The 9993-nt window shown below is 51.6% G+C and overlaps 1 protein-coding gene across 5 annotated transcripts in view; it reads right to left on the bottom strand.

The window, feature by feature from the left end:
* Positions 1–6668: 6668 nt before the first annotated feature.
* The window catches only part of LOC146025641 (solute carrier family 26 member 6-like), a 42655-nt gene continuing 39330 nt past the window's right edge, over positions 6669–9993 (bottom strand). For all 5 annotated transcript variants that reach the window (XM_083155605.1, XM_083155603.1, XM_083155606.1 and 2 more), the window contains exons 19-21: positions 9062–9116; positions 8546–8682; positions 6669–7059 (exon numbers count right to left, since the gene is read on the bottom strand). In XM_083155605.1, the coding sequence (XP_083011731.1) occupies positions 7039–7059; positions 8546–8682; positions 9062–9116 (213 nt within the window). In that variant the 3' untranslated portion in view covers positions 6669–7038. The remainder of the gene's footprint in view (positions 7060–8545; positions 8683–9061; positions 9117–9993) is intronic.

Genomic DNA, 9993 nt, shown 5'->3' with positions numbered 1-9993 from the left:
TGTTTCTGTGCAGGGTAAATACTGGCTGCTTTATTTTTACACTGCAATATACTGTAGATCTCACTTTGAAGTAAAACCCCACCCAAATCTGAGGGGCTCTAGTTAAATATAAATCACGGGGCTATAAGAAGCAGCTGGTCACTTCCCAGGTTTTGGTTCCCATCATATTGTACAGACAGATCTTTAGGTGTGTACCCAGCTTAGATGTGAAATGACCCTACTGTATCTAGATTTTACTATTTGGACTGCTTTGGAACTACACATCCCAGCATGCCCTGACAGAGCTTTACCATGAGAACCCGTGGCATGGCATGCTGGGATGGATAGATACCCAGTCAACCTTAGCCATGTTGACCTATTTTAGCTGTCAACCCAATGCATGTCGACCTAATAACTCCCCGCAGCCTCACCCTCCCACAGCCTAACCCTAATCTCCCCTCTCCACAGCCTAACAACCCTCCACTCCCCACAGCCTAACCCTCCCCTCCCCTCCCAACAGGCTAACCCTTTCTCCCACAGCCTAACCCTAACCTCCCCTCCCCACAGCCTAACCCTTCTTCCCACAGCATAACCCTTCCCTCCCCACAGGCTAACCCTTCCTCCCACAGCCCTACCCTCACCTCCTTGCAGGCTAACCCTAACTTCCCCTCCCCAAAGGCTGACCCTTCCTCCCACAGCCTAACCCTCCCCTCCCCACAGGCTAACCCTTCTTCCCACAGCCTAACCCTCCCCTCCCCACAGGCTAACCCTTCCTCCCACAGCCTAACCCTCCCCACAGGCTAACCCTTCCTCCCACAGCCTAACCCTTCTTCCCTCAGCCTTACCCTCACCTCCTTGCAGGCTAACCCTAATCTCCCCTTCCCAAAGCTTAACCCTTCCTTCCACCGGCACCCTGAGTGCTACATCCTGAGTGATTGACAGTAATACGCTCCTGTAGGGGCCGGACTTGAGGCAAAGCCTAGAGGTAGGCCTTCCCTGACAGGGTTTGTAGGGAGCTGATTAGTGGGGAAGTTATAGAAGGGGTGTTCAAAGGAAAGGGTCATAGTGGGAGGGGTTAAACAGGGTGTTGGAGGGGTTTATAAGCAGGGTTCAGGCGGGAAAAGGGGACACTGGGAGTTTTGTACAGCAGCTTGCAGCTCCCATGGCTTCCCCAGGCGCTGCTGATTTAGAGGTATCCGCTGCGCTGGCTGCGCTTAGGGAAGCAGCGGGCACTAGAGGTGCGGAATGGCTGCAGCAGCAGATGGCCGGTCTGCTAGGGGGACTGGGAGCAGAAGCGCCAGAGGCTGCTCCAGCGGGCGCACGGCCTCGGAGGTCCCGGCCTCCGGAGCGCTTTAGCCCATCGGTGTCCCCCAGGGTTCAGCGCCGTTCACGGAGCCCCGTCAGGGACCCTCCAGGTCGGGCTGCGGGACGGGCACCTTCCGCCCGCAGGACCCGGTCTGGGAGGAATCCGGCCAGGAGGCGGAACTCTCCGCGCGGGGGGAATCCCCCCCCGTGCAAGAAGATCCGGCGGTGCGAGTTGCGGGACCTGGAGCGGTGGGGCATGCGACGCATGCTGCTGCCCGGCGCGCGGTGGGCTGTGCCAGGGGAGCGGAGGAGCGAGTAGAGGGGAGCAGGACTGGTGTCCGGAACGAGCTGCGCTCAGTGGGCTCCGCCTCCAATGATGACACGCCGGCTGGCGCTGTCCCTGACGGTCGTGATGCCAGGGGACGCGGGATGACAATCACAGCGGGGGATGTGAGGTACCAGGTCCTCCCAATGATGCCGTGGCTCGTCAGGACGCTGGATCTGCGGCTGCTGGGTACACAGCCCCCAGGCAGCCTGGTGAGTCTGTCTCTTTGTCTGTTAATACCTTAGCGCAGAGTCAGGGGGGGGGGGGGGTCAGCCCTCCAGGGGGAAATGAGCAGAGGTCTTACTGATTTATTGAGCGGTTTTGCAGATTGGTTGGCTGGTTTGCGGCAGGGGGCGGGGCCGTCCCCGGCGGCGGCGTGGGTTCCGCAGAATGAGGGCACGCCAGTTAGCAGTAGAATGCCAGTTAGCAGTGGGGTGCCGGTGGCCGGTAGTGTATCAGTTAGCAGTAGTGTGCCAGTTAGCAGTGGGGTGCCGGTGGCCGGTAGTGGGCCAGGTAGCAGCAGTGTGGTGGCTCAAGGGAGCATTGGGGAGACACAAGAGGAGGTAGGGAGGCTCAGTGACACTGCAAAAGGGGAGGTGTATGTCTGTTTTGAGGGTCCTTTGGGGGCTCACTTGAAGCAGGAAGTGAGGGAGAGGATTTGGAAAGGGGAGTATGTGGATATATTTTTATTGCTTCCTTTAGAGCGTTTTAATTTGGATAGGCCCCGTAAGGAGGAGAAGAAGGAGGAGGAGGAACGGCGGAGGTATCGGCTGATACCGCGGTCATTCACGAACTGGTTACAAGCATTTGCTATTTTGGCTAGTGTGATTGGGGAAAAGGCACCTGAAAATTGCTCAGCCTTATTTTGTTACATGGACGCGATAGGGGAGGCATACCGGGTTTATGGGGGCCTGGCCTGGCTGCGGTACGATGAGCAGTATAGGCAGAGGAAGGCGGTGCGTCCTAATTTGCGATGGGACCTTAAAGACATTGCTTTGTGGTTAAAGGTTACGGCGCCCGTCAAAACGGGGCAGCCCTTTCGTGGGGATGGGGGGGGGGGGGGCCGAGGGAGGCCACAAATGGTACGGCCATGCAGAAGGGACTCTGTTTTGCCTTTAACGACGGGTCATGCCGGTTTGGGGCAAAATGTAAATTTAAGCATGAATGTTCCTCGTGTGGGGGTACCCATGGTGCAAATAAATGCTTTAGGGGGAAGTCAAGGGATGGTACTTCAAAAGGGGGAGACGCCGGTGCGGCTGGAAAGGATGCTGGGGTATCTGCGTAGATACCCTGATCAACGGGCAGCCGTGTTGTTAGAAGAGGGTTTTAGGGAGGGTTTCAAGATACCTTCCGAGGTGCGGGTTTCGGGGGGTTTTAAGAGGAATTTGAAGTCCGCGAGGGATCACCCTGAGGTGGTTCAGGACAAACTGTTTAAGGAGGTGCAGTTGGGTCGGATGGCGGGGCCGTTTGGGTTGCCACCATTGCCGGATTTGATAGTGTCACCGTTGGGGGTGGTACCTAAAAAGGAGGCGAACAAGTTTCGCCTTATACACCATTTGTCTTTCCCGAAAGGGGCGTCGGTCAATGATGGCATTGACCCTGACATCTGTTCGGTGGTCTATGCATCTTTTGACGCGGCTGTGCAGTGGGTGAAGCGGTTTGGGAAAGGGGCCCGGTTGGCAAAAACTGATATTGAATCTGCTTTTCGTTTGCTGCCGGTTCACCCAACCAGTTTGCGTTTGTTAGGTTGTTGTTGGAACGGGGAGTTTTTTGTTGATCGTTGTTTACTGATGGGTTGCTCCTTGTCATGCGCTTACTTTGAGGCTTTTAGTTCCTTTTTGGAGTGGGTGGTTAAGGATGTTTCCGGGTGCAGTTCAGTTATTCATTACCTGGATGATTTTTTATGTATTGGTCCGGGGGGGTCAGGGGTCTGTGACCTGTTGTTAAGGACGGTTGAAAGGGTAGCGGCGGACTTTGGGGTCCCGCTGGCGCCTGGTAAAACAGAGGGCCCTGCTACAATGATCAGTTTTTTGGGTATTGTCATTGACACTGAGAGGATGGAGTGCCGTTTGCCCGAGGATAAATTGATGGGGCTGAAGGCTGAGGTGGGGAGGGCACTGCTGTTGAAGAAAATTAGATTGCGGGATTTGCAGTCCTTGCTAGGTAAATTAAATTTCGCGTGTCGCATTATGCCTATGGGCCGCATATTCAGCAGGAGGCTGGCGGCAGCGACAGCGGGGGTGGTTCTTCCTCATCATTTCGTCAGACTAGGTAGTGAATTAAAAGGGGATTTACGAGTCTGGGCAGCATTTTTGGAGGTTTTTAACGGCAGAGCGTTGTGGATGTCGGACGCGTGTGTGGCCACGGATTTAGACCTCTTCACGGACGCGGCTGGGAGTGTTGGTTTTGGGGCATATTGCCAAGGACATTGGTGCGCGGGCCGGTGGCCGGAGTCTTGGGGGCAGGGAGGCATGGTAAAAAACCTGGCACTGTTGGAATTGTTTCCTATTCTAGTTGCAGTGGTGATTTGGGGGGAGTTGTTCCGCAACAGGAAGGTATGTTTTCATTGTGATAACTTAGGGGTCGTCATGGCCATCAATCAATTGTCGGCATCTTCCCCGCCGGTTGTCACTCTGTTACAGCAGTTAGTGTTGGAATGTCTGGCGTTGAATTTGTGGGTGGTGGCAAGGCATGTCCCTGGGGTGTCTAACGGTGTTGCGGATTCTTTGTCTCGTTCACAGTGGGAGCGTTTTCGGGATTTGGCGCCGGAGGCAGACAGAGAGGGGACCGTGTGCCCGAGTCGGCTTTGGGATCTGCTGGACGGGTAGTTGACCAGCTCATTAGGGCATCTCTGGCCCAGAACACATGGTCGGCGTATAATCAGGACTGGCGGGATTGGTTGGATTGGCGTGAGGTAGTAGGATTGCCAGAAGATGATGATGAGTTGGCTGTCCTGTTATATATTGGACACTGTAAGGAGGTTGGTTGGTCAGTTGCAAAAATCACCCGGTGCATGTCGGGTTTGGCTTTTGGGTTTCGTTCATGTGGTCGGTCTGATGTCACGAAGAATTTTCTGATTTCGCAAGCACTGAAAGGGTGGAGGAGAGGTCATGTGGTCCAGGATAAGAGAAGGCCGGTTTCTTTTCAGTTGTTGCAGAATATGGGAAAGAAGTTAGGGGAGGTTTGTAGTTCCAATTTTGAGGAAAAGTTGTTCGGGGTAGCCTTTTCTCTTGCGTTTTTCGGGGCACTGCGAATAGGTGAGCTAGTGAGTCCAAGCGTTTCCAGGCCAGGGGGGTTGTTAGAGGAGGATGTGGATTTATACTCGGATAGGTTGGAGCTGTTGGTTAGGAAGTCAAAGACGGATCAGGTGGGGAAGGGGAAGCGGGTGGTCCTCTTCTCTGTACCAGGGTCAGATATGTGCCCAGTGACACGATTAAGGGAGTTTAAGGAGATCAGAGTTGGCAGGGGAAGGGATCCTTTGTTGTTGCATGCAAATGGGTCTTTTCTGTCGCGATTTCAGTTCATAAGCGTGTTCAGGGCAGTGCTGCGGACGTTGGGCCTCAAGGGGGATGAATATGCTGGTCATTCTTTCCGGATTGGGGCCGCAACTGAGGCTGCTAGGATGGGGTTTGGTGACGAGTTGATCAAGCGTATTGGGCGTTGGGAATCGTCTCGTTTTCGTTCGTATGTTCGTTTAGGGGATTGTTGATTTTGACTGCGTGTTTTTTCTGTTTTAGGGCAGCCTCCGTGCCTGATTTGGATTTTAGGACATTCATATGTCTTTTGGGGAGCGTTACGGGCTGATGCGAGACCGAATGGCCGCCAGTTGGGTTTGGCTAGAGAGGAGGCGTTGGTCCGCTGGCTGGGGAAGCGCGGTATGGTATGGAGTGGAGTATTGCGGGAATTTCACCGCTTTGTTCAGCTCGACAGGGCACCTGATGTATTGGTTTTACACGTTGGGGGAAATGACCTTGGGGGCAGACCATTTAGGGAACTGATACGGGATATCAAGTTTGATCTCCTGCGTTTGTGGGCTATGTTTCCTGAGGTGATCACGGTATGGTCGGACATTGTGCCGCGTCAATTTTGGAGGGATGCAAGGTCGGCTGACAAGATCAATAAGGCAAGGATTAAGGTCAACAGGGCGGTTGGCCGTTTTATGGCTAGAAATGGGGCAGTGGTGGTGAGGCACAGGGAGCTTGAAACCGGTGCCGGGGCATTTTGGAGAGGGGATGGTGTGCATCTGAATGCTGTAGGGATAGATATTTGGTCTTTGGGATTACAAGAGGGTGTTGAAACAGCGGTCCGGATGTGGGGGGGGCGCACGGGGTTAAGGGATTAACCACGTGCTTGGTGGCGGAGGGGGGTCCTCAAGGTTAGTGGCATTGAGGCTTAATTATGTGGCGGGGAGGGCCCCATGAGGGGGCTGGACTCCCCTGGGTGAGGTTAAGTAATGGGCACTGGGGGTTGACAATTGGTGCCCCCGAGCCAATCGCTATCGGCTGGGGGTAAGAACTCCTGGAAGTGCTTGAATGTGTGGATAGGTTATTGGGGCCTCGGGGACCACCTCCGTTGGGAATGTTTTGGTTATTGTTAAACTTGTATTGTTTTAATAAAGATGGCCGCTGTGGCCAATTTTATCCAACAAGAGGCGTTTGTGTCATTTTTGAGTAAACAGGGTCAAGGAGGTATGGGTCACAGCGATTAGACAATACCCTGTCATGTCCTTTTTTTAATGTTTGTATGCATAATAAGCAATATGTTAATATTTCATTATCTAATCTCAGTGTATTCTTATATTTATGTATTTATCAATAAATTAGGGAAAGTCCTTGGACTCAGCAAAGCTAATCTGCGGTACTTGCACATATCACAGTGGTCTTAATTCCATTTCAGCTCGAGCAATCTGAATAATTATACTTTTTTTATACTTCGAATTTGTATGTCGTCAATCTAATTTTGTGTTTCATTTTTGTTATATTTTCTGTATTCACTCCAGCGACAATTGTTATAAGTATACTGTAGGTACACAATAATTAAAACCAATGCAAATGTGGCATATTTTTATTAAATCTGGCAAGATGCATCAAACAACAATACAAGTTAAACACTTCCAAATAAAACAATACAAAGACATAATTAAATAATAGTACTCTAGCACCATATTATATCTAGATTTCAGTGGAGTCCCCAACAACTACTGCATAGCTTTGTTCTTGTATGGCCAAATTATTTTGCCCCATCATGTTGGATGCAGAATCGGAAATTATGCAATGTTAAAACCAGCCACTAGATGGAGCAGTTTATCTGTAAATTCATCAGGGAGCGCAGTCCTTGTCTCAGAAAGGGATTGGGAGGAATTTACACACAACACATTGGGATGACTCCACCATCTACGTCCAGGACGGAGCACTTGCAGGAGACTGTCCTTATATCTTTGTAGAAAAAGTCTGTAAGGATATACACATTGTTAGTAACACTGTAACACAGGATTATACTGATTCATATAGACAGATGTATTAATAATATTAATCTGTAAAGCATTTTGTATTCCATAAATGATATATTTGTAAATACTACCATTTTGTTTTGGTATTGGTTTGATTACAGATGTGTTTGACACAATGCCGACATCGGTAAGAAAGCCTGCGGTGGAATCCCGACATCCTAACTGTAAATATGCCAGGAAGCGCACACGTAAGGCAAAGGGAGGTGTTAGGTGCCTGTACAGGGTGTCCCCGAGGGCGTGTCTCTGCAGATTACCGGGTGGTAGGATCACCTGCAATATATCGCATGAGATCCCAGCAAGGGCTGCGGACCCGATAAATATATAGTGCAGACCATGCGACATCCGGCTTTGATGTGCAGAGGACCGTGCATCGGAATCAGATGAAAAGTGGCCAAATCGGTTGGGCTGTGGGGAGGAAAGGTTACGGTCGGGCTGTGGGGAGGAAAGGTTACGGTCGGGCTGTGGGGAGGAAAGGTTACGGTCGGGCTGTGGGGAGGAAAGGTTACGGTTGGGCTGTGGGGAGGAAAGGTTACGGTCGGGCTGTGGGGAGGAAAGGTTACGGTCGGGCTGTGGGGAGGAAAGGTTACGGTCGGGCTGTGGGGAGGAAAGGTTACGGTCGGGCTGTGGGGAGGAAAGGTTACGGTCGGGCTGTGGGGAGGAAAGGTTACGGTCGGGCTGTGGGGAGGAAAGGTTACGGTCGGGCTGTGGGGAGGAAAGGTTACGGTCGGGCTGTGGGGAGGAAAGGTTACGGTCGGGCTGTGGGGAGGAAAGGTTACGGTCGGGCTGTGGGGAGGAAAGGTTACGGTTGGGCTGTGGGGAGGAAAGGTTAGGGTCAGGCTGTGGGGAGGGAAGGTTAGGGTCAGGCTGTGGGGAGGGAAGGTTAGGGTCGGGCTGTGGGGAGGGAAGGTTAGGGTCGGGCTGTGGGGAGGGAAGGTTAGGGTCGGGCTGTGGGGAGGGAAGGTTAGGGTCGGGCTACTGGGAGGGGAAGGTTAGGGTCAGGCTGTGGGGAGGGGAAGGTTAGGGTCAGGCTGTGGGGAGGGAAGGTTAGGGTCAGGCTGTGGGGAGGGAAGGTTATGGTCAGGCTGTGGGGAGGGAAGGTTATGGTCAGGCTGTGGGGTGGGAAGGTTATGGTCAGGCTGTGGGGAGGGAAGGTTAGGGTCAGGCTGTGGGGAGGGAAGGTTAGGGTCAGGCTGTGGGGTGGGAAGGTTATGGTCAGGCTGTGGGGAGGGAAGGTTAGGGTTGGGCTGTGGGGAGCAGGTCACTGAAAACCGCTACGGTTAAAGATAGAAAACAAAGCTGTTCTTGTGTGAGGTTTGTATGATACTGTAAGTGCTCAGGATTTCCCATCATGCTGCTGAAGCGATACCCATGACATCACAGCCCCAGTCAGGTCTACAGTAAACAAGACAAAGCTTTTGTGCACTTACAGAATCCTTGCTTGTCATTGGCTGACTCCGCGTCCTTGAAATATAAGTGACAGCGTCATGGATTGAGGAGAAGATCTGGTATTTGGTGACGGTTTTGCTGAAGAAGTTCCCGACCTCCAGCTGCTGTAGAACGTTCTCTGGTAACGAAATATACAATGTTTCGTAAGTAAACCAGCAGACTATAGAGTCAGGGCCGTCTTAACGGCATTGTGGGCCCTAGGCAAGGCAATGCACTGGGGCCCCTACTTAAGTAAAAAAAAATTGTTCCCTCTCCGCATGCTATCAGCCATCCAGCTATCAGCAGGCTTAGGGGGGTGAGACTTAGTAAATGTACCCCTCTGAGTAATAACCATTATAACCCGCTATGGGGCCAATGAGCTGAGAATCCTCGCGTCTGGTTCCAAGTCACCGGATTGGGGCAGAAGTTGGGACTACATGGGCCGACCTGTTTCCCCTTCATTTGCTAAACTAATTAAGAGAAAACAAATCTTTAATTAGCGGACTGTTTTTCCTTACCATGGCAACCAGACAGATACACAGTTACACCAAGTTCTTGGAAATCACGAAATATCTAAAAATTAAAAATAGAAATCAATACTTAAGATAGATATATATATAGAAGACTTGCGGTGGGGCACTCGTGGCAATTGTAGAGAAGCAAAAAGATTTGCCAGCTGGTTTTCAAGCAGCAACGTTTCAATTTATTGTTCAAATTGTCGTCAGGTAACCTGCTGGCAAATCTTTTTGCTTCTCTACAATTGCCACGAGTGCCCCACCGCAAGTCTTCTATATCTGTTTTGTGCTGGCACCGGCGTAGCTGCATTTTTGTCACAAGGAGTGCCAAACCCCTGCTATAGCTATATATATATATATATATACACAGGGAGGAAGAACCTGTCACTCAGGGCTTATAGAAGCTGCAGTGTAGCGTGGCCGGCTCCGTTGCCATAAGACGATAGACTGTGTCGCCACACAGACATCCAATGTAAGTACCAGACAGACAAAGGCACTCGGAGACTTGTAAACGGTGAAAACTGGAACGGATTTTAATCCATCGGCCTGTCAACGTTTCGGGGGTCGTACCCCCGTCGTCAGGACATAAGGCAAGATAACGACATGTGCAGTGTACAAACAGAGAATATATAGTGTGTGATACAGTGCATACTCACCCCCTGCCTTCCTGCGTCCCGCCCATGACCTCCGGCACGAGTGTCCGGTACGTGGCGCACTGCTGTGATGTCACACTGTCAGGATCCGTGTCACAGCCGGCGCTTCAGTCCAGCCCGATAGGCAGGTCACATGGGGTAGCTGGAAGAAGAGGGCAAACAGTGTGGGCAAAAAGGTACATAGTGTCAGATCAAATTGCAATAGAGATACATCATGAATGTGCTACATCACTAAAACTAGGGCATCCATGCAATGAAACAAAAACTTTTAAGAGGATGCTA

Source organism: Crinia signifera, chromosome 8 (assembly GCF_055691185.1).
Source record: "Crinia signifera chromosome 8, ASM5569118v1, whole genome shotgun sequence".
NCBI classification, from domain to species: domain Eukaryota; kingdom Metazoa; phylum Chordata; class Amphibia; order Anura; family Myobatrachidae; genus Crinia; species Crinia signifera.
Note: the sequence above shows the minus strand (reverse complement) of the source record. Positions and strands in the feature narration are given on the sequence as shown.